The sequence below is a fragment of the Doryrhamphus excisus genome, linkage group LG13 (genome assembly GCF_037039965.1).
Source record: "Doryrhamphus excisus strain RoL-2023G ecotype Guam linkage group LG13, RoL_Dexc_Guam_v1.1, whole genome shotgun sequence".
Lineage (NCBI taxonomy): Eukaryota > Metazoa > Chordata > Actinopteri > Syngnathiformes > Syngnathidae > Doryrhamphus > Doryrhamphus excisus.
Window position 1 is genome coordinate 14,146,746 of NC_136369.1, and position 25,727 is coordinate 14,172,472.

The 25,727-nt window shown below is 40.8% G+C and overlaps 1 protein-coding gene across 5 annotated transcripts in view; it reads left to right on the forward strand.

Annotated features, from left to right (window-relative positions):
* The window catches only part of esrrga (estrogen-related receptor gamma a), an 84,893-nt gene that overhangs the window by 21,473 nt on the left and 37,693 nt on the right, over positions 1–25,727 (forward strand). For 3 of the 5 annotated variants that reach the window (XM_058088715.2, XM_058088711.2, XM_058088713.2), the window contains exons 3-5: positions 4,996–5,420; positions 13,598–13,726; positions 24,780–24,890. In XM_058088715.2, coding sequence (XP_057944698.1) covers positions 4,996–5,420; positions 13,598–13,726; positions 24,780–24,890 — 665 coding nt within the window. The remainder of the gene's footprint in view (positions 1–4,995; positions 5,421–13,597; positions 13,727–24,779; positions 24,891–25,727) is intronic. The other 2 variants (XM_058088712.2, XM_058088714.2) reach the window with 1 other exon arrangement.

Genomic DNA, 25,727 nt, shown 5'->3' on the forward strand with positions numbered 1-25,727 from the left:
GGGTCTCAGTGGTGCAGCTCACATTGTGTTGAAAACAGTTCCTCACGACATAAGACGTATGAGAAGTCTCAGTTGGAAACATTTCCGCAATTTGATTGGATGATGGTGGGTCTCGCATCAGATTTACAATAATAAATACAATAAGGCTGCCACACAACTAGGAGACCCGAGTTCGATTCCACCCTCGGACATCTCTGTGTGGAGTTTGCACCCGGTTTTCTCCGGGTACTCCGGTTTCCTCCCACATTCCAAAATTGTCCATAGGTATGAATGTGAGTGTGAATGGTTGTTTGTCTATATGTGCCCTGTGATTGGCTGGCGACCAGTCCAGGGTGTACCCCACCTCTCGTCCGAAGACAGCTGGGATAGGCTGATTGGAACTTGAAATAGAAACCAGGCAGATACAACAAAATGGAGAGCAGTGAGTACAGTTGAGTCCAGTTGTGTATGCTGAGTACAATAAATGTGTACATATTGGCAGGTCTAGACTAGCATTGAATGTACTCCCTCCTTCTCATGCCCACTTTGACAGATCACCGTAAACCCCCCCCCCCAACCCTTTTGTTGGGATTTTGGAGAACAAACAAATCTTACTTAATTATCATAAAGACAAAGCAAATTTGGGTTCCCAACTAACATTAAATAACAACAATTTTAAACAATAATACGTGTTTTGCAAAATCCCAGAAATAAATGACTTTTTATAAAACACATTGATTTTCAAGATTCCACAAATTGATATTAACAAATGGAGCATTATTAAGGCAACACTCCTAATACAGCCGTCCCTTTAAATGACACAGTCAAGCTAAATACTGAAATCATCCCGTAAAGCACGATTGCGTTCACTTCTCCTCTTTATATAAATCTTTTTCAACACTTAAAAACATAAAGGAGAGACGAGACACGAGCCTTTCCTGCTCTTTCAACACTCATCTGGGGAGCGCACGGGCACAATAAGATTGCTCTTTCAGCAGCAAGCCGCCGCTACATAGCGACATAATTATACTGATAACATACATACATAAATGCATTCAACCTCTCGGTCGGCACACTGCACTGACTGATTTCTTAATCTTCTTTCCTCCTCCTCGCATGTTCTCCCATTCTTTTTTTTTTTTATTCCTCCCCCTTCCAGGGCCATTATTTTTCATTTATAAGCAGAGAGAAAAGGTGTGAGCGAGGGAGAAAGGAGAAGAAGAAGGAAAAAATGGCACTTAAACTCTTTCACTTAATGGCACTTGGAGGGATTGACGTCAGAAAGGGAGGGACACAAAAGTGCATAAAGAGCGAAAAAAAGATTAAATCATGGCCATCACGTCATCTGCTTAAATGGCTCCGCTGAATTTTTTTTTTTTTTCCTGTCATCGCTGTGTTTTCTCTGCCTTCAGTGGGCAAATCTGAGTGATCTCCTTCTATGCCATCACTCATTCCTGCCACCTTCCTCTTAACACCCTGTGTGTGGATATGTCCTCCTTTTCACGTGTCTTGATTTGCATCCGGAAACTTTCTCCCTTCATCCTCAACTAAAGGCCTGCCTGAGCATCAGATAAATGGATTTATAGGCATTGCTGGATAGCACAAAGCTTCCGTTAATGGACTGGCTTGAATTAGAGTGACTTTGAGGCGGAATAGTGGAGGCTAAAAATCATCAAAGTCTTTCTTTTAAGGCAAGTCTCACCACTCTGTCGCTATCTTGGTAATCTGCTAGATTAGCTTCACGTCTATACCTTGAATTTATCACCTCTCGGTCTATGTCAGCCACTTCCATGCCGTCACATTTTGTTCCTTCAAAGCTAAAGCAAACAATTGACATCAAATATCAAGCACCGATAAAGCCCCCAGTATATAACGGAACACATTACAACTTCATAATATTACAAAAATCATCATTTGGCATCAAATGGTTCTATGGTTATCATCACAATTTTTTTTTATGTGATGATACAGCTAGGAGACCAGGGTTCAATTCCACCCTCGGCCATCTCTGTGTGGAGTTTGCATGTTCTCCCCGTGCATGCGTGAGTTTTCTCCGGGTACTCCGGTTTCCTCCCACATTCCAAAAACATGCTAGGTTAATTGGCGACTCCAAATTGTCCATAGGTATGAATGTGAGTGTGAATGGTTGTTTGTCTATATGTGCCCTGTGATTGGCTGGCGACCAGTCCAGGGTGTACCCCGCCTCTCGTCCCAACACAGCTGGGATAGGCTCCAGCAACCCTGAGGAATGTGAGGGAATAAGCGGTAGAAAATGAATGAATGAATAAATGTGATGATAACCATAGAAATTGAAATACAACTTTTTGCAATATAAGAAAGCTGCTCAGTACAATTTGAACAATAAAAAGTAGTAAATATCAATTATATCCGCTGTAACGTGAGTATTTTTTACTTTACTAGCACTTGTGTTTCGTTGTATGGTTCAATGCTGAACACAAATTCCCTATTCAGGAGGCCCTTTCAAAGCGAAGAAAGCATAATAAGAAAGGCAGCCATTCTTTCCTTACATTCCGTCTGCCTACCTGTTTCCCTGTCCATATCCATTCCCCGTCCCGCCCCCAACCCCCACCCTCAGCCTCCCTTCTCCCATTCTTCGTCAAGACGCTGCCTCTGTTTTATGGGTCCCAGTAGAACAGGGATCTTTTACAGCCCAACTGGACTTTAGAAGCCCCTCGTTTAGCAGCATCCTGCCTTAATTAAAAACCCCTTTTGTGCTTTCTGCCTTTAACAATGAAGAGAGGGAGAGGAAGGGTTTTAGTGGGAGAGGGAGAAAAAGAGAGTGGAAATGCAAAGAGCAGGAGAAAGAGATAGATGGCAGTGAATGGGAGGTGATAGGGAGACAGGCAGAAAGATAGTAAAGTGGACAAAGGATGGGAAGAGGAGATATAGACAGCAAGAAGATAGTTGTTAATTACCAGTGCCATTAACAGGACTCTCCTTACGGGGGAGCGGAATAAGGAAACGCACGGTTGTGGGCCAGGCAACATAGCAGAAACAATTTCATTACCAGAGGAAATTGTTGTGCAGGTTCATTTTTAAATTCCATAAGCCACCACTGTGTGTTTACGTGTGTGTGTCTGTGTGTGTGAGTAGCTGTCTTTGCGATGATGGAGCAGCAAAGAGGCTGCCTACTGATTACCTTCATGTTGAACAAGCGGCTATTGACTGGTGAGTGACGGATGAGCGCCCGGCCCCTGCAAGCATGCTCATGTTGTGTGAGTGTGTGTGATACTGCTCATGCCTCCCTGCTGCTCTCTCCTACATGACCTGCCCCTAGTGGAACATTTTTTTTTTTGTATTTTCCCAACAATTTTCCCGGTTTTCCGAAAATGTACAACGACTTAGGAAAAGACAAGATGATGGATGGATTTCTCAGAGCTTGGCTGCCTGTTAGAAAATGTAAAGTATAAAGACACACCCCTTCATCAATTCTTGAATCAATTAGTGGTTTGTCCCCTCTGAATGTTAAGTCTTTTTTAGAGAACCCGTGCCTCCAATTTAGTTTGAACATTTTGGGAAACACCCTTTTATCCCATGCATCAACAAGCTCCATGAAAGCATGCTTAGATAACTTTGATGTCAACGTGAAAGTCCGAACCTGACCTCATCCCAATCAAACACCTTTGACTTGAACCAGAATATCCACTTTATGTTTCACTTGCACGTCCTATTTGTATAAAGTTCAGGTATATATGCACTTTCCCTGCACAAAAACCAGGCTGCATCAAAAAGCAGTTAAACAGGGACACACTTACAAACAACAACAATGGAGGAGGTCATGTGTCTACTGTATTTGCATATTTTCTTCAAGAAGAGGTTGCAGACAGCAATAAAGTAGAGTATAGTGGAATCCTGAACTACAGGGACCAATGAGCAACCAGGAGTGGCTCAGGTCAGCCATATGGTATCACTATAGCAGTGTTTTTCAACCTTTTTTGAGCCACGGCACATTTTTTACATTGGAAAAATCTTGTGGCACACCACTAACCATAAATGTTACAAAATGTCACCACAACCTCACATGTGCATCAGTAAGTCTATCGGAGGAACAAGGTAGGTGTTGCCACACGGACCAATATCACATTGCTATGCCGGTCTTTACACCACAGACACTCGACAGTAGCCACGTTTTTACATGACCAGTTTTTCTCTTTCCGAATGACCTTTCGGGAAACAATGGTATCCATAGAAAGGAATATGGATACTGTCCAGTCTTGAAATTTTTGAATCAAAAACAAACTTTGGTTAGTCCAGTGTCAATTGCTGGCCTTCATTTTTAAAACTGAAGAACGTCTGGATCTGCGTCTTACGTCATATCTGAGCATGCGCTGAAAGAACACACCTAAATTTAAACAGGAAAACATCAAATTCAATCTTGCTAATATTTTATCATTAAACTCAGGACGTGTTTTATATAAATATATATTTTCTTTTTTAATAAAACTGCACTTGTCAATAATGTATGGAAGGGTTTAGATTCTGTTTCACAGATGGCGGTAATGCATACGAAAGCTGCTTGCCAACCGCCAATAAACAACAGAAGAAGAAAAACACCACGAAGAAGAACACACCCTGACAACTTTCCGTTTGAGCGGGTACAAGATACCTCAATCGGATTGGTTAAAATAATATTCCATCCCTGTTCAATTCTTTCCGTTTGAGCAAATAAACCAAATGCAATTGGAATATTTGGGTCCATGTATACTATTGACATAATGGCTATTGACATAATGGCTATTGACATAATATTTGCAAATGATGATTAATAAATGTTAATTATAATGATATTGGATAATTCATCACGGCACACCTGACGGTTTCTCAAGGTACACTAGTGTGCCGCGGCACAGTGGTTGAAAATCACTGCACTATAGTACCTGGTTTGGCCAATGGAAAAGCATTGGTGGAGAGCCCAATAGGTACCATATGCAGGAAAAATGCTGGCATTCATCGTGATTCATCAATATTAATATGCTCTTCCTCGTATTCCCTCAGGCTTCTCTGCAGAATGTCCAGTAAGGAGCGCCACCTTGAGTCCAACTGTCCGTCCTCGTATATAAAGACAGAGCCATCAAGTCCCGCCTCCCTGACCGACAGTCTAAACCACCACTCTCCCGGGGGCTCCAGCGACGCCTCAGGCTCCTATTCGTCCACCATGAACGGCCACCCCAACGGTTTAGACTCCCCGAGTCTCTACGGATCCAACGCCGGGCCCTTGGGTCCCGCCGGTGGCCCCGGATCCAAGCGCTACGAGGACTGTTCATCAACGATCGGGGAAGATTCACAGATAAAGTGCGAGTACATGTTAAATTCCATGCCCAAGAGGCTGTGTCTGGTGTGTGGGGACATTGCTTCCGGGTACCACTACGGTGTGGCGTCATGTGAGGCCTGCAAGGCCTTCTTCAAACGCACCATCCAAGGTTGGTTTTCACTTTTACTCTGTCTATTAGAATGCTGGATAGATAATGTGTTTCTATGTTTTTATTTCTGACAGTAGAACATATGTTAACAAATTCATGGAGGAGTCCATGCCATTGTACCTGCATACTTTTCGCTACAGTAACTACGGTTGTGCGCCGTGCATTGCAAGTTTGCACCTGCCTTTCCAACGTACTAAAAAAAGAGGCAAAAACACAGGCCACAAACAGGTTTCAGATTTTGTTCAATTGCATTGTGGGTATGTGTGTGAATGTCTACATACAGTAAGAGTCTCTCTTGTGAGTTTCTATCTACATGCATGGGTTCAATTCCTTCCTCCCAATATAACCCTGATCAAAATTGTGACAATTAAAAAGTTAGAGAAGTTAAGAAGGAGGTTGGTTCAAAGCAGAGCTTCAAAATGCAAAAAGAATAACTTTTGAGTAAGCAGTTCAGCAGCTGATGAAAAGTTTAACACCATACGTAACTCAAAATAGATGAATTCCCCGTAAAATAGAAACACAATTCTAAAAAAAGGACTTTGTAATGAGTAGGCCCGCCATTCTTCTTGTGTTGCCGTTTGACGCCCCTGCACAAGTAAAAAAGCACAATGGCACCCCCAAGTGGAAAACACCACAGGTGGGATCTCCTTGTCATACAGTAACATTGGAAGCCATCTGGACCGTCAAGGTTACTTTAAGGTGTCATTGGAGAATAAAACCTTCTTCCACCCTTCAATGTCCCACCTTTGGTGCTCTTGTGCAAATTCCCAATCTGCAATTTTGTGGCGTTGAAGGAGACGTGGCCTCTCAAGACATTTTTTTGCCGTCTGATGGTTGGACTCCATTCAATAACAACCTTCATTTAGACTGAGGATCGACTCGTGTCTTGACGGACAGCCAATCACACCCTCCGACTCAGCACCGGTGAAAGTGTGTTGGGTCAGCCGCTTGACCTTTTTGTTCCATAACCCTCAGGATCTTTTAAGAAGTTTAAAATGAGTGTCTTAATACGTCCGACCTCAGCAGCAGAGATCTTGCTTATGCAGCTGAACACACCGCATTCAAAGAGAGAAAGCTTTTTTTTCCTTTGCCGTCAAGAGATCATGACACTGTCAATACCCGACAGACACATTTTGGCCAGGATTTGGATTTTTAAAGGCCGGAATGTTCAACTTTTCATCGGGCTGATGGACAGCCTATTTCAGTTTAATGCTTATTTGCAATAAATTGCTTAGTCCAAACCTGGTTTCAAATCCCCAATTATAGAACCTTAGATATTCCACATTGTACTGTATATGCTGTTACTTTTGCTGTGGTCATTACAGTATAATAATATCAGGGTTTACATTTTTGTCTTGTTGTTTTGGACAAAAACAGATAAGTGTGATATTTTTTTAATTTAGTTCACTTGTAGCTCTAGTATTCTAATCTCTCTCCATCATGCATACACACTCTAATAAGTATCAGTTCATCTCCAAGCATGACCCTAGCTAGACATGACCCTATGCCACTAACTTTCAACCTTGACCTCTGGTGTTAAGAGCAAAAAGCAATTTGCAGTATTTGTATTTGCATTTCTACATCACGCCTCCTCTAACATTGTTGGTGACAATAAGGTCACAGGTCATGTCTGAGGGAGGGGGTCAGGGGTTCAGGTTAGGAGTAGAGAGGAGAGAGAGGATAGAGCAGTAATCCACATGATGAGAGGAGTAGCAGGAATTAGGCCGGCTAATCCTTCGCTCGACTCTTGTCATAGGGCTTCAGGTAGAGTTCACAGGTATTTGGAGCACGCGATTGTAATTTCATTTCATCCCAAACTCTTGGACATTATATCCTGGATGGGAAGGGCACAAAATGACATGATTAGACACCCGCTTGCTTCCTTCATTTAACATTTTATGACTTAGTGATCAAATGTGCATGATATATTATAGACAGATGTAAATGAAGCCGCAAGAGTAGTTATGATATAAACATGTAAAGCATATACTGTGTTATATAATATAATAAAACTGTTTTCTCGCCGCTGTAGAACAACCAGGTTTAGAGACAGCTACTTCCCCCTGGCCATCAGACTGCTCAATGCCAAATAAGCCTCTCTAGCTGCCCACACGCACAACCAAAACTTTAAATTATTGTTATTTATTCTAAATTATTTAAATTATTTGTACAATTACTGTTTACACTGTACATTGTTGTTCATATTTGATGTAATCAATTTATTCTCCACATTATTATTTATTATTTATTATTTAGTATTTATTTATTATTTATTATTTATTATTTATTATTTATTATTTATTATTTATTATTTATTATTTATTATTTATTATTTATTATTTATTATTTATTATTTATTATTTATTATTTATTATTTATTATTTCACGGGAGCCAGGCAACGACATTTCGTTTGACTGGTGGGCCGCATTGAGTTAACAAAATTGTCCGGGGGGGCCATAACATATATTTAACATACACACTATTTTATACTTATAATTTTTCTAGATTTTTTTGGTCTAATTTTATCTGTAAAACTTTTTCAGGAGCACTTTAAACATCAGTCATTTAATATATCCTACATTTATTTATATATATATATTGTTAATATATATATTTTTTCTTGTTATTTATTTTCATTTAATTTGTAATTTTTTTGTTTTTTTTTTACTAAATAAGACGTCCGACTTGCAAGTTATGTTTCCAGATTGTATGTTAAAATTTGAAATACTTAAAAAGCAACAGGCGGGCCGGATTCAATCGCTTAGTGGGCCGCATGTGGCCCCCGGGCCGTAGTTTGCCCACCCCTGATCTATACGAATGATATCCAATACAATATAATAATATTAATAAAAATATCGATGCATTTCTATTTTATGCATTGTATCTGTGCATAGTTCTGTTGAACTTTGCATGTTTGTTTTAATGCTTAGTGCAAGAATAGGTCAAATTTGTGAGGACTAATAGACCCATGAGTGAGTTGTCAGTCATCTCGCTCAAGGAAAACTCAGCTTCCAGCCAGCCAGCCAGCCAGTCAGTCATTGATCTATGGAGTCAGTCGGTCAATCATATCAGACAGGATTCATCTATCCACCTTTCCATCCAACCACCTATCTGTCGCTGCTTTCTTTTGCTTCTGATAAGCTGCTTTCCCAGCAAAACCCTAGAGAAAACAAAAGAGACAAGAGGGAGGGCGGTGGTGGTGGGGGTGGTGGTGGTGGTCTTATATCCACTAGATGCTCACCACTGCCCAGAGATGACCTGTATGTGTTTATGATGTGATGAGATCAGGCCACGGTACACGCCTGGCAAAGAGATTGGAGCCCACGCATGTAGAGATAAACTCACACGAGACACACTTAAATAGACTGTCACACACATACAGACGACCTTGTAATCACTCTGTGTGTTGCTTTGACCTCTAATTCATCCGCTATTGCGACACTGTCTAAAGTGGCCTGTTTCATTTAGAGAGGTTTGTTAAAAGTTCAATAGGTGAGGACTGGTGGAACAGATGAAAAACAAGAGAGCCGTGACTGTATAGATATGATGCACAGCTTATTTGAGTGTGACCTTCCACTGTTTGGCCACCCTGCTCTTCTTCTATCATTTTCACTCCGCTTGTAATCCTGGCTTTCCTTGGCTGGAGATGGACCGTATGTTGCAGGTCATGGAGGTCTGCATGTTGGGATTGCAGGGCCGCTGGCAGGAAATGGAGGGATTCTAACTTTTGGACAGTTAATTAGATACACCTGCACATATTAAACACTGAAAATTTAGCATGAGTATAAAAAAGGCAGAATTTTTCATACAGCTATTGTATTGAATGTGTTCCTAATATTGCGTTCAGTGAGTGTTTTTTTCTTTTTCTTGTCTTAAAATAACTTTTAATGCGTCCAGTCCCCATTTGATGATGATAATAATAATCTTTGATTTTATTGTTCCAACCTTTTTATTCACTATGCTGTTAAATAACTCCCCATATGATAATAATATGACACCTTTCCAAAAAAAACAAGGACACTTTACAAGCAATGGAAAAAAAATATATATATATTAACAAGTGCCACTGAAGGCAAAATAATAATGAAGAAACAAAGACTAAATAATACCAAGTCAATATTTATGTGAGTCTGATATTTCATTTGAGCATGAATATGAATCATTTTAATTCATACTTGATGATGATGGATCATTCCAGTTGGTATTCCTTACTTATGTGCTAGCTTCTATCTTCTGGAGCAAATGGGTCATAACATTATCTTTGGCCGCCATGCAAGCCAAACTCCTCCATGGAGTGTATGTGTGTGTGTGTGCGTGTGTTGGCCTACATGCGTGTGGGCTTGCATCCATGTCAATAACATGTGAATGTGTTTGTGTTGTTTACCTTGGCTAGAAAGCCATGCCAGCCTCAGATGGGCAATGGCAGCCATATTGGTATGTTTCAAGCCATTAGCCAATAAAACCGCAGGTAATCACCAAAAAAACCCTTCCAGCTGGACAGGGAGGAGGAGGAGGATAGAGTTTGGAGTGGAAAAAAGAAAGTGAGAAGAAGATAGGAACGTTGAGAGTCGGCATTTGAATGGACAATGTCTTTAGACGAGAAATGTTGGAAAGTTGGGGGGGGCGTGTGGATGGAGAGTGTGTGTGTGTTTGTGTGTGTGAGTGTCACAGCATGGAGGAAGTGGCTGTGGCAGCTGCTGTTTCTGTGGCGTCAGTCCAGCAACACCTGACAACGTGCATCTATCACCCCCTTATTGAGAGAGGGGGATACATAAAGGAGCGTATGGGGGAGTGGCATGGAATGAGATCAGAGACATGCAAAGACGCATAAAATTGTGGAGAAATTAAAAGAAGTCAACTATATTGTAATCATTTAAGGAACGTTTTCATGCCAGGAAATGTATTTCCATCACAAAAGACAACAAGGAAATGTTACTGCAGTTTATCAGGATAGGGACCAGTTTGAGTACTTGGATGAGTTTTTATCCCAAAAACTCTAAACTAAAAGAATAAAGACAGAGGCTCCACCTAATGATTATTTTCTTTAGTCAATTAATCTTGATTAATCAAGTAATCCATTAGTCTCTCAATGGACCAATATGAACCAAACACAAACAGTTAGTTGTTTGGTCTGCAACATATCAGAATAGAATCAAAAAACTATAATCTGTGTGTGAATATCTTTTTATTTTGCCTAAAACACAAAAATAATAAGTCTTCTTTTATGGATGGCGAAGGAAATGTAAAAATATTCACATCTGAGGCTGAAATCTGTGGATTTCATTTTAAAGTCATACCAGGATTAATCACCAAAATTAATTATCGTCAATTAATCATGGATTTATTGATGATTTCTTCCAGAGGTAGATGAATTTGTGATCAGATTTTTCTTAGCCATCTAAGGTTTTTCCCATCATGGTTTGGAATAAAGGAAATGGAAATAATCTGTTCCAGGGTCAAACTAATTATAAAACCATTATAAATAGTTTTTAAATGATTATTCTATGGCAATCTAATAATGTATCATAAAATATCAATACAGTTTTTATGATTATGTACGGTAAAAGGTTTACAATATGTCACCTTGTCGTCCAACAGTCTCCATCACAATGCTTTGTTTATGTAGCACAAAAAAGGAATGTTCCATTGTGTCCACAGTGGTGGTCAATTGACTTGCAGCAGGTGAACACACGCACACACCTCAAAGGAGATTGCAGGGGATTTGAGGCCCTCATATATCCCCCCCTCACAGCCACCAACAGTGCACATATTATACAAAGAAGCCTCCAAGAGGAATCATTGGGCTTTATAAGCCGGACCCGGTGTCCAAGAAGAGGCGTGAAGGCAGAAATAAAGATGGTCACATGAAGGAATGACATTCTGCTATTAACCCCTCTCTGTGCAGCTCTCTGTGTGTTTGTGTGGTAGCATACAAAGATTGCCAAGCACGGACTTGAGAGTCCTTCTACTAATGGAAGTCAATATAATATGTTTACTATGTAGCATCCTTCATGCAAACTATACTATACTCACATAGCCCGAGCTTTGAGGTGCCGCAAATCACCTGCTTATAAGTGTCTCTTCAGCACACTTATTCATTTAGCTACTCTAACGAGATCCATTACTACGGTTTGGTGTCATTAGCACATCTAGCCTTAGCGCTTATAAGTAATTGCTGAATTAATCTGCTGCACCACCAGTATCTTCTAGCATGTCCCATTAGAGGCGTCCATTAGGTTTTCCCCCAGCATTTAGCATGTTTAGCCAGTTACTTTAACTAACATGGTCCAATTAACGAGCATCTTGTTACCCATTAAGACGAGTTTGTGCGTTTAGTCTTTTTTTTTTTTTTCCAGGCTAACTAGCCCCCTTAATCAGCGGAGTAATGAGAAAACATCCTCTCCTCAGCAGCAGTCAATAGTAATCACTGTTTATTCTCTTTCACAGGGAGACACTTGAGCTTGCTGGGATGCTGGTTGTACTCTCGCTGTTTGCAGGAACTATAGGAATAAGAATGAAATTGTTATTTGGTGCTTTAAATGTACATCTCATTATTGCTTACGTTCCCTAAACAAGACAATCCTGTTAGGTGCATTTGGAGAAGGCGTAACTGTCTCTAAAATGAAGAAAAAAAAGCTTTCCAGGGAAGCTGTAAAGCAGGATACAAGATAAGACAGCAAGTGGAGACAGAAGAAAGCATAGAAATGCTTTACACAACAAATAACAGATAAATACAAATATACAAATATCAGAGGGGAGATGGATAAAGTATCTATCTATCCACCTAGCTGTCAGGTAAATATAAATATGCGTATGAATTATGTCAGCTACCTACAGTTCATCAACAAAGCAGTATGACACCACAGTCCTGCATTTTTTAAATCACTGTCCAATTAAAAACAATACAGTACTTCAGTACTACAGAATTTCCGCAAAGTCGGATTCCTTATTTAGAAATGAAATATTTATTTAGCTGGAGCATGTAAAACCTGATTATTATTATTATTGTAGCCTTCTAGACATGAACTGACACACCTTTATTGCTATATTATGCTATATAATAGACATAAATAAGACTAGTTGCCAAGGGGAACTGAGTGGTGGGTGCAGAGGAAGTGACATCAGGGGTTCAGAGTTGAGTTTCAGCTTGGTATGAGTTATGGCCGAGACAGGAGCCTATGTTTTTATTATTGTCTCAACCTGCAATAAAAGCTTGTTGTTCCAGCTATCAGGTCAGCAAAGTTGGATTCCTTATTTAGAAATGAAATATTTATTTGGCTGTAGCATGTAAAACCTGATTATTATTATTATTATTATTATTGTAGCCTTCTAGACATGAACTGACACACCTTTATTGCTATATTATGCTATATAATAGACATAAATAAGACTAGTTGCCAAGGGGAACTGAGTGGTGGGTGCAGAGGAAGTGACATCAGGGGTTCAGAGTTGAGTTTCAGCTTGGTATGAGTTACGGCCGAGACAGGAGCCTATGTTTTTATTATTGTCTCAACCTGCAATAAAAGCCTGTTGTTCCAGCTATCAGGTCAAATGCTGTATGTCTCATTGAACATTACACTACTGACATATGGTGACCCGTGTAGAATACTAAATATCATCCACGTCATCTACGTATGCGCCCTCTCAGTGTGTTTTAGTTTATTTACCCATTTTTTATTCTTAACACATTCAATGGCAGCCATTTTCCTTCCCGGTATCGGCCATTTTTGATGATTGTGACTGATTTTTCAATAATATTGAATATTGTGTCCTAGGGCTATATAAACATGGTATATACTAGGCCTGTCACAACATCAAATTTTGCAAGTCAATAATTGTGTTACAAAATATGGCAATGTTTTCATTTATTTTAGTCATAAGGGGTGTCATTCACATTTGAACCACTAGTGTACCTGCCGTCCGTCTGTTGACCGTCCGTACGACAATGCCACTTCCCAAGCACCTCTAGTAGTACTTTTTATTTAATTCCAGTTGGGAAAACTGTCCATGTTAGTCGCTTGTGTTAATGCTCTCATTGTGTTCATTCTATTTAAAACTGAAATATTTGTATGGTGATTTATATCAACGTATGCTGGCTCCGTGATCACGGATAATTGTCTTTTTTCCCCAATGTGTTTACCTATTGATCTCACGTTCTCCTCTATGGTGTCCACAGGCAACATAGAATACAGCTGTCCAGCCACCAATGAGTGTGAAATCACCAAGAGGAGACGCAAGTCCTGCCAGGCCTGCCGCTTCATGAAGTGTCTGACAGTGGGCATGCTGAGGGAGGGTAAGGGAAAAGGTCTCTTCCTAATCTTTCTCTGTTAGCTGTGTTGCATGTAGCATTAACATAGCAATGCATGTGTACTATCATATTCTATTAAGAAAATACACTGCAATGCATAAAAACAACAGATGCAGGACAGGGATCAATATTGTGCCACAATAATTTATCTGGAACCAGTATAAAATATATGTTATTAGTCATATTTTTGCTGCTCATATTACTCTTTTTCCTTGACATTTTAAACAATAAATACAATTTTTAATTGTTTTTAATAAAATTTTACACAACTAGCATCAGAACATAACAGGGGTTGACTCGGGCTCTCCTGAAAAACATAAACACAACAAAAAAAGCTGGATAGAAACAGTTTAAATGTGGAATATTACTATTGATATCTCACTAATGCCCAATGCCCAATTTTTGTCATTCACCTAATCCAAAGGGGCAGATGAAAACCAAAACATACTAAAAGGTAAAGCATACAAAATAATGTAAATTCAATGAATCCGTGCCGGACACCTAAAAGTTTTTGGCCCCATGGCAGGTTATTTGGCTGTCCCACTGTAATAGTATGCACGGACAGTGAGAGTCAGCAATGTGGAAGGTGATATACTCGTTTTTGCGCAATGATACATTATAGGGCAAGCAGACTAGTTAATGTTGTACAAAAACCGGGGCAACATTTTGGCAGAAATGTTGACCAAAACCGAATCATGCAAAAACTACGGCATACGAAAATCTGGGTTTGAATGTATGGGCTGTGACACAAAACTAAAACATACACATTTAGCATTATCAGCAGGTTTCTGTAGCTGTTTTTTAGCATCCTTTTTTTCCTGCTAATTCCTAACTCCAATGATTTACGTATAAAAATGCTACATGCAACACAATTTAATGTATTCTTGTTTCATTGGTTTGGTTCTATCGGGTCCGCTTTCCACAGCCACAGCCATTATCTATGTCTTAATGATGAACGTGTAAATTATTGGATCATTTCTTCTCCAACATGAACCAGCAATGCCTGAAAGGAAAAACTGTTATGACTGCCATGGCACCACTTTGATTAAACACACTCCATTTCTCATGTCCTCACCCCCCTGGTACCGCTACCTCCCTCTCTGCCTGCCTTTGGTCTTGTCACCTCTGACCTTTCCACTCCCACCGCACTTTCGGCCATGGAAAGAAAACGATGGAGAAAGAAACAGAAATAACGGTATCGAGGAGGCTTGGGAGAGGAGATTGATTTATAGGAGCGGAGCAGAGGGGCCGGGGGGAGGATGAGAAAGGCCAGGTGGGGGAGGAGGGCGGGGGCAGGGTGTCCGAATGAAGTAGAAAGTGTGTGTGAGAGAAAGCAGAGGAGGGAGAAGGAGGTTCAAGGTTGTAATTGATGAGAGACCTGGTCCACGCCCTCCCTTCGCACACACACTTTTACTCGCTGTGGTCAGGGAATGTGGCTCCTCACCATCCATTCTTGTCTTCTTCTTCTTCCCACTCACTGTTATTGGACCACTTCATCCATCCACTCACCTCCACATCCCACTGCTGGGCAGTGTCACACTCACTGGACACTTTATTAGGTACACCTGCACAATTTCTCACCTTCCAGTACACGGATGTAATGTCAGTGTAATGCATTAATAATGATATTACATTGGAAAAAGCTTGCTATTTCCAAAATGGTGTAATAATCTGTAGTGCATGAGAAAGTGCACATGAACACTTGATGACCCATGATACTTCAAATGCAGCAAACCTGACTGACTTTTTAAAAACTATATTAGGAGGTTGCCTACAGCCGCAGCTGGTAATGCCAATGCTTTCTGGCAGAGACCTTGGCGGTTATTTGCTTTTGTAGACCACACACCCAGCAGCTATAGTAGATGTAGTTCTTTCACTTTCACTTTTACACAAATGTAGCCATATGGTATATATTTAGAGGAAATGTTTAAACGTCGAGGCCACAACATAAACAACTCAACAACAGTTGCAGAGCAGGGATTTCAATTGGAGAGATGCATGCCGAGCTCTTATAAAATGCACTTTTTTTTAGCTTAAAACTGCACCAAACATGATGTCTTCCATTGTGGAGTTGCATCAACACCTCTTTGTGCCTCCTGTGCAAAAAAATGTAAAAGACATATATATATATATATATATATATATATATATATATAAAACACATGAATACATCTTTGGCAGGAAAATGAGTTAACATGAAGTTGAAGAAAAGTGCAATAAAAAAAATACAAATAATATATGATTATATTGGAATCTACTTATTTAATTAATAATACGAATTTCCCCACTGAGGGACGAATAAAGGCATATGTTATGTTACACTCTTTTGCACTCTGTGTGTATGCCAGCAGCCCCGCCTCCACCCAAAAAGCAAAGAGCTCACTCCATTCATGCTGTTGTTCTATGAAACAAACATGACAAGGTGCAGAAACTCTTTTCCTGCCTATTCCATATTCCATATCTCAAACGGGTTGCTTTGCAAAAAAAACAGCAGAATCATTTTCCTGAGTGTGTAACAAAATCTTTCTCCCCACTGCAATTGCGAAGTCATCCTTTCTGTAGTTCCTCCACACTTTTTTCAAGCTGCTGCTGTAGCGTTTGTTCTCCCGGTCCATCCCACTTCTGCAGAAGCTATGTCCCCCACGTCTGCTTGTATGCGCCATACACATGTAAGTGTGTGTATTACTGGCAGCCCCCACTTGTCTCACCATTGGCTTGATGTGTGTTATTACTATTATTTGTTCAATTCAACTACTAGAGGCTTTTGCAATAAGGAAGAATCACAGCTATTGTCTTGCAGTGGAAGGATGTGATCCCGAAGCGCAGAACAAATAGCTACCTTTAGTTGCCGCACATGCATCATAGGCCTACATACATATAGTATATATCAACCTGACAAACCGCAGCCGTGCCATTTGTATTGGAGGCTGTGAATTTAATACACATTATACATATGAATAAGGGTCATTTGGAGAGGCAGCTTTTTATATGTTTTAATTCAAATAAGAATGAGAAAAGATGAATGGCTCTTTCAAGAAGCTTAACGTATCCGTTTATCTTTTTATTTTTTGTACCCTGGAAGCTTAGTTCTTGCTATTAATCTGAAAGCATCAACAGCCAGCATTAGGTACAGCTGCAATATGTAATAAGAACTATATAATGCATGTAATAATGCAGCATATTGAGTATCATTTAAGTCCAAGCATCCAGCCCTTGAGTGTCTCCTGCTTCCAACGAGTGAGGAAAGGAAGGAAGGAAAGAGGAGTAAACAAGCAGGGGGGAGGGAGGAAGGCAAGGAGGGACGGAACATGGGGGCGCCCACCCACCAATATGTAGCAGCTAATTTCTGGAGCGAGGCAATTAAAAAGCCTGACTTTATTATGAGAACTTCCCCTCTGGCAATGACTGTCTGTCCATTTTTAATGAGGTCATAACGATGCGTCAGCTTGAGCCCAAAAGGTCACAGGGGCGGGGCTTTGACAGAAGTGTGTGTATGTGCAAGGGTGTGATAGGTAAAAGGCTGAAAATAATAAAGAAAAAAAGACCGTCATCACACATAAGAAGTAATAATTAGAATACAACCCGCACATCACAGAATTGAACATAACCATTTTGGCAGCAGACAGTGCATGTGTGCCGTGCATATGCTCCTACTGACAACAGTGCAGCCGCGTCTCACAAACGGGCGTCCTGCTTTAAAGCCACACAACATGTCCAAGCTTCCATCTCTATCAAGTCGTAAACGGCCAGCTGGATTCAGATGGTACACTAGCAGGGACACAAGACCACGCACCGCTAATATAAACCCTGGCATGCGGCTTCGCTTGCACACTCGCATATAGCCGCAGCTCGTGCCAACTTGGGCCATGCTCCCTAAGACCTAATGAGGTAGATTGGTTGGAATGCCACAGTCTGTGTCACTGGGTGTGTGTTGTCGTCCATATGCAGCTGCTGCTGTGTTGGTTCTGAATAGATTTAGGTTTCATTCATTCATTCATTCATTCATTCATTCATTTTCTACCGCTTTTCCTCACGAGGGTCACGTGGGGGTGCTGGAGCCTATCCCAGCTGTCTTCGGGCGAGAGAGGCGGGGTACACCCTGGACTGGTCGCCAGCCAATCACAGGGCACATATAGACAAACAACCATTCACACTCACATTCATACCTATGGACAATTTGGAGTCGCCAATTAACCTAGCATGTTTTTGGAATGAGAAAACTCACGCATGCACACATCCACACAGAGATGGCCGAGGGTGGAATTGAACCCTGGTCCCCTAGCTGTGAGGTCTGCGCGCTAACCACTCGACTACCATGCTGCCCTAGATTTAGGTTTAAAATGTAGAATTTGTCATTTAATGGGCTAAAATAAATATTCCTCACTTATTTTAGTGGACTATTTGGAATAATGTAATTTTCTGGAAAGGTAAGAATGGTGAAAATATAAGATAAGTCAAGGAAAGAGGAGTGCAGAGTGATGTGGAGAAATGAAAGAGGATGGTGATGGTGCCAGACAACCAGTGGCGTCTGGTCCTTCCTCATGGGAAGCATGCGGCTAAATCTGGCCCTGTAGTGTCTCTCCTCACTAAGTGTACGTGTGTGTATGTATGTATGTGTGTGTGTGTGTGTATGGGTGGCATCTGGTTGCAGCTCCATCCAGAAAGGAGCGATAGCACTGTGACTAGAGCTCAGTCTAAGTGGTCTGCTCTATCCCACCTATTTTATTTTAGCAGGGAGTCTACAGAGTGGAAACCACATACAGGCAGGGTCTAGTCCTGGGCTTTTCAAAGTGAGAGGTGGAAGAAGACTTCAGGGGAGAAAAATAAAGTAAAACATATGATTCAAAGTTAACATGAGATATATGGGATTTTTTTTTAGTTCCAAAGGTGACACTCTAGCATGTTGAACGTGTCTGATATAGGATAGGCTGCACAGCAACCGTTAGCACGCAGGAGTTCAATTCCAACCTCGTCCATCTCTGTGTGGAGTTTGCATGTTCTCCCTGTGAATGTGTGGGTTTTCTCCGGGTACTCCGGTTTCCTCCCACATTCCAAAAACATTCTAGGTTAATTGGCGACTCCAAATTGTCCATAGGTATGAATGTGAGTGTGAATGGTTGTTTGTCTATATGTGCCCTGTGATTGGCTGGCGACCAGTCCAGGGTGTACCCCGCCTCTCGCCCGAAGACAGCTGGGACGCAACCCTCGTGAGGATAAGCGGTAGAAAATGAATGAATGAATGAATACTCTAAGATAGCTAATTTGTCCCACTAATGTAGCCATAGTACAGTGGAACTGACATTTGAAATGACACCATCACGAACTTTCATCAGAACAACATTTTACTTTAAACAAGGAACAATGGAAATTTTCTCTGCAATAACTTTTTTAATTTTTTTTTAATAATTAAATATGTGATTATGCATTTTTTTAAACGGTATATACTGTATATACATTATATACAGCAATATTAGAAAACCCACTTTTTTACTATCAAGTGTTTTTTTTTTTTTACTTTGATAGACGATCCTCGAACGCACCACATACATATGTGTACCCCATCCATCCATTTTCTGCACATGGGCAAGAGGCGGGGTCCACCCTGGTGCACCACATATAGACAAACAACCATTCACACTCACATTCATACCTATGGACAATTGTGCCATCAGTGAACAATGGCAATTGAAGAGAGAAGGGGAGTGTTCTGGAGTTGATTGTAATGTAATAATAAAAAAAAAAAAGTCACCCTATTGATCTGAAATGGGAATAGAATGTCAACAAGAAGCTAGCAAGAAGGTTTAGAAGAGTGTACTTCATGAATGTGGTTCTTAGAAATACACATGGCCATCGTCTTCCACACACACATTCACACATGATCACACAAGCGTAACCACGGCCACCTGCCCACCGCCTCAGGCACTGCTGCTTAAGATTTGTTCCGTTTTTTAGGAGGGAAAAAACAATAAATAAATGAAAAAGTCCCTGCATGACACTACACACACACACACACACACACACACACACACCTCTTTCCTCTCCTTAGTATCAGCTCTTTATTTTTATCTTTCAATTCAAGCGGCCCTTTACCTAAGTCAGACTACAGCAGCAATAAAGGAAATGCAAATGGTGTCCTCTTCAATGCCCTCAGCAGAAACAACTGGCACTTTTATATAACTTGGTTGCAGGGTGGGCATATCTTTTTTTATCTTTTTTTTTTTTCCAAAAGTCAAAAGCTTCCCTTTTTTTCTGTGTTGGCTTTAGCTGTCACGCTCACACATTCTCACTTTGGCTTTTTGTCACCCCTCAGTCCCGCTCCTTCTTTTAGGGGCTATCAACAAAGAGATGTTTTCAGGTAAAAAAAAAAAATTGTATTTTATCATTTCAGCCTTTTAGACACATTTTTTTTTATAAACGGTTTCAAATTTGAAAACGACTCCTTGTCGTTTCCGTGTAGACAAGCAACCCGCTTCTTTCAGAAAATGATGACGTCATATGACCAGTTTTCACCCAGTGATTGATTCCCATCTGGATGCAACTATTTACAAAATCGGAATAAAAATCCTTGGAACAATTTCATGCGGACAGGGCCTTCTAGCTTCTGCTTGCAGCTACTTGCAAAGTAGTTGCAAACATTATATCATCCCTCCCTCTTCCTGGTCCAACCCTGTAAGCTATAGACCAGGGGTGGGCAAACTACGGCCCGGGGGCCACATGCGGCCCACCAAGCGTTTGAATCCGGCCCGCCAGTTCCTTTCCAAGTCTTTCAACTTTCATTCATTTTCTACCGCTTATCCTCACAAATGCCAAGGGGGTGCTGGAGCCTATCCCAGCTGTCTTCGAGCAAGAGGCGGGGTACACCCTGAACTGGTTGCCAGGCAATCACAGGGCACATATAGACAAACAACCATTCACACTCACATTCATACCTATGGACAATTTGGAGTCGCCAATTAACCTAGCATGTTTTTAGAATGTGGGAGGAAAACCCACGCATGCATGGGGAGAACATGCAAACTCCACACAGAGATGGTCGAGGGTGGAATTGAACCCTGGTCTCCTAGCTGTGAGGTCTGCGTGCTAACTACTCGACCGTATTTAAATTTTTAATATATTCATACAAACTAGCAACATGACTTGCTAGTCGGATGTCTTATTTAGTAAAAAAAAACCCAACAAAACTGTTAAATTAAATGACATAGTTTGATGTGGTCTGATGATTAAAGTGCTCCGGAAAAAAAGAACATGAGAACATACAGCTGATAGTATAACACTTTTACAGATAAAATTAGATTAATAATTAAAGGAAAATTATAAGCATAAAATAGTGTGTGTGTGTTAATACATTTTTATTTAAATATGTAATGATATATTTAAATATTTAATATATATACAGTGAAGAAAATAAGTATTTGAACACCCTGCTATTTTGCTATTTCTCCCACTTAGAAATCATGGAGGGGTCTGAAATTTTCATCGTAGGTGCATGTCCACTGTGAGAGAGATAAACTAAAAAGAAAAATCCAGAAATCACAATGCATGATTTTTTAACAATTTATTTGTGTGATACAGCTGCAAATAAGTATTTGAACACCTGTGTATCATCTAGAATTCTGACCCTGAAAGACCTGTTAGTCTGCCCATTAGAAGTCCACCTGCACTCCATGTATCATCCTGAATCAGATGCACCTGTTTGAGGTCGTTAGCTGCATAAAGACACCTGTCCACCCCATACAATCAGTAAGACTTTAACTTGTAACATGGCGAAGACCAAAGAGCTGTCCAAAGACACCAGAGACAAAATTGTACACCTCCACAAGGCTGGAAAGGGCTACGGAGCAATTACCAAGCAGCTTGGTGAAAAAAGGTCCACTGTTGGAGCTATCATTAGAAAATGGAAGAAGCTAAACATGACGGTCAATCTCAATCGGAGTGGAGCCCCATGCAAGATATCACCTCGTGGGGTCTCAATGATTCTAAGAAAGGTGAGGAATCAGCCCAGAACTACACGACAGGACTTGGTCAATGACCTGAAAAGAGCTGGGACCACCGTTTCCAAGGTTACTGTAGGTAATACACTAAGACGTCATGATGTGAAATCATGCATGGCACGAAAGGTTCCCCTGCTTAAACCAGCACATGTCAAGGCCCGTCTTAAGTTTGCATATGACCATTTGGATGATACAGAGGAGTCATGGGAGAAAGTTTTATGGTCAGATGCGACCAAAATAGAACTTTTTGGTCATAATTCCAATAAGCGTGTTTGGAGGAAGAAGAATGAAGAGTACAATCCGAAGAACACCATCCCTACTGTGAAGCATGGGGGTGGTAGCATCATGCTTTGGGGGTGTTTTTCTGCACATGGGACAGGACGAGTGCACTGCATTAAAGAGAGGATGACTGGGGCCGTGTATTGTGAGATTTTGGGGAACAACCTCCTTCCCTCTGTCAGAGCATTGAAGATGGGTCGTGGCTGGGTCTTCCAACACGACAACGACCCGAAGCACACAGCCAGGAAAACCAAGGAGTGGCTCCGTAAGAAGCATATCAAGGTTCTAGCATGGCCCAGCCAGTCTCCAGACCTGAACCCAATCGAAAATCTTTGGAGGGAGCTCAAACTCCGTGTTTCTCAGCGACAGCCCAGAAACCTGACTGATCTAGAGAAGATCTGTGTGGAGGAGTGGGCCAAGATCCCTCCTGCAGTGTGTGCAAACCTGGTGAAAAACTACAGGAAACGTTTGACCTCTGTAATAGCAAACAAAGGCTACTGTACCAAATATTAACATTCATTTTCTCAGGTGTTCAAATACTTATTAGCAGCTGTATCACACAAATAAATTGTTAAAAAATCATGCATTGTGATTTCTGGATTTTTCTTTTTAGTTTATCTCTCTCACAGTGGACATGCACCTACGATGAAAATTTCAGACCCCTCCATGATTTCTAAGTGGGAGAAATAGCAAAATAGCAGGGTGTTCAAATACTTATTTTCTTCACTGTATATATATATATATTTTATTTACATAAAATAAATATATAAAAAATATATATTATATTATATATATATTTAAATATATAAATATTTATTTATATAAATATATATGTTAAATATATGTTCTGGCCCCCCGGAGAATTTTGTTAACTCAGTGCGGCCCACAAGTCAAAATATTTGCCCACCCCTGCTATAGACAAACTATGTCTATGTTTGTCTATATTGCCCTATATTGCCCTGTGATTGGCTGGTGACCAGTCCAGGGTGTACCCCGCTTCTCGCCCGAAGACAGCTGGGATAGGCTCCAGCATAACTGGCGACCCTAGTGAGGATAAGCGGCATAGAAAATGGATGGATGTTCTCTTAAACCGCTTTAGGTCATCATCCCATTCAACTTGTTCTACCGACTCTCTTTTTACTTTCTACCTTTACCTTATTATTCTTTATCATTTGTATCAACATTTTATTAAAATATCATTCCCCTTTCTAGTCTTCTCTCCTCCATCTTTACATATCTTAGCTTATATTTTCACTCCTCTTCCCTTTATGCAATTATTTATGATTTTAAGGCTCATTTATTAATATGAGGTAGAAGCACTTCCCCTTGCCTCACCTCCTTACGGCTTTTTTTTTTGGTGGGCTTTGCAAATATAATTTTCAGTTTTTAATTTGATTCATTTAGATTTGATCGTTAATCAGCGGCAAGGGAGAGTTAATTTGGTGTAAAATAGATGAGGTAGTCGGAGAGGGCTCTTTATGAAGTGACTGTCGGCTCATTTTAAGTTATAAAGGAGAGAAGCGGGGAAATTGGACATTTCTCCGTGTCCCATGGGTTGGCCGGGAGCATCAACACAGTCATGTGCTTGTGTGTTGTCTGTCCGAGAGTTTCTTGACCATTAGACCATTTCTTCATCACTGACAAACAAACACCATTTTTTTTTTGTGAGTGTTTGCAAGCGTGCAGGCCACACAGCTAGTAGACCTGAGTTCAATTCCACCCTCGGCCATCTCTGTGTGGAGTTTGCATATTCTCCCCGTGCATGCGTGGGTTTTCTCCGGTTTCCTCCCACATTCCAAAAACATGCTAGGTTCATTGGCGACTCCAAATTGCCCATAGGTATGAATGTGAGTGTGAATGGTTGTTTGTCTATATGTGCCCTGTGATTGGCTGGCGACCAGTCCAGGGTGTACCCCGCCTCTCGCTCGAAAATAGCTGGGATAGGCTCCAGCACCGCCGCGACCCTCTTGAGGACAAGCGGTAGAAAATGAATGAATGAATGTTTGCAAGTGACCCAGTGTGGCTCTTTCAGATTAGTCCTGTTTGTTAGGCTAAGGAAGTAATCTTCACTGGATTATCCTTAAAATGCCTTTTCTCCTCACACTGCAGGTTCTTGACTTTTTAACACACACACACACACACAAAGAATCATGTCTTAATTAAACAATTGCGTGCGTGAATGCTTTTTAAAAGATTACATCTTATTTTGTCATGCTGGTGAAACTCATTCTGCGGGGCCCGGTGCCTCCTCAGCATCATCGTCGAATGAAGTCCAACAAGACCTCCAACATCCCTCATCTGGGCCTACCAAATACTCGTACTAATCCTATTTTATTATCTTAAATGAACTTACTCCTCAGGTTCCGCTTATTCTCCAGGGTACATGACACCTATGTCTTCCTTATCCATCTTTAAGTGGTAACCACGGTAACATCCAATACCCTGAGAGACAAGCCTAATTAAATTAAGGCTCCTTTGTGTCAATTAATTAAGGTGACACAGAGAGAGGGAGAGAGGAAGTAAGGAGTCCAAAGCAATTGGTACGGGGAACAGAAAAGGGGAACGAGTAAGACCTTAATAATATTTTTTGTTGTTTTTTTTTGTTTACAAAGCTGACCTCAGTGAAGTGATGAGCATACAGTATGTATATACGGGTGGTACGTGTCATGAAGAAGTCACTTTTGAATAACATGGCACCTTTTAAACCAAGTTCTTTGGACAAAAGGAAGGTCCAATTTTGACTTTAAAGCTTGAAAAATTTGTATCTGCATTGTTTCCAGGTGTTCGTCTGGACAGGGTTCGCGGTGGAAGACAGAAGTATAAACGCCGGATAGATGCAGACAACAGTCCGTACCTGAACCCTCAGCTGGCTCTGCCTCCCAAGAAGCCATGTAAGACCACACACACACACACACACACACTTATTCAATCATGAAGTGTAAAAATGTGAATTATTATAATTGTATCAGTGTGTGCAGGCAGGGTTCATGTAGGTAACAAACAGTTGGACCCTAAAAACAGGAACACACATAAATGGAACCAGGCTGGTGGGGAGCCCATCTGTTGGGGACCTAGTTTATTTCCCTGTTTCTACTGCTACCAGTTTAGGGTCATAACATTTTATGCGTGTCATATTTTACTCTAAAGATGTTCATTTAGCTCAACTGTCAAGTCCGGTCATCGCCAAAAGCGGATGATTGGAAAGTGAACACGGGTGAAAGAATGGAGGTGAACGCAAATGTTCTCAGAGAGATGGAGAAGAGGAGGAGTAGGTAGGGTGGGAGAGACCAGCCAGAAATTTAATCCGGATTAAATCCAATCTGGCAAACACATCAAACTAGCTTTAGCTCTCTAGCTAACCGTCTGGTGTCTCTCACACACACACAGATTGAGCAGTATTTACCAGCTTGCTCCCTACAGCCCATTTTGCTTAAAGCTGGAGCATATTCTGATTTAGTCCAATATGCTGAATGGCTGCACGACAGTTTAAGACCACTTCTGCTACTACTAATCAGGGAAATGATGGGATAATGCAATTGTAGCCGTGCTGCTGTTTGCGCGCACACACACACACACACACACACACACTTAGAGAAAGCTTCCACTAAGCGAATGACCAATTTTACTATTTTACCTCCATCGCTCACAAAAAAAGAACAGTAAAATACAATAAAATCATTAAAAAATCATGTTATATTACCATATTATATTCATTCATTCATTTTCTA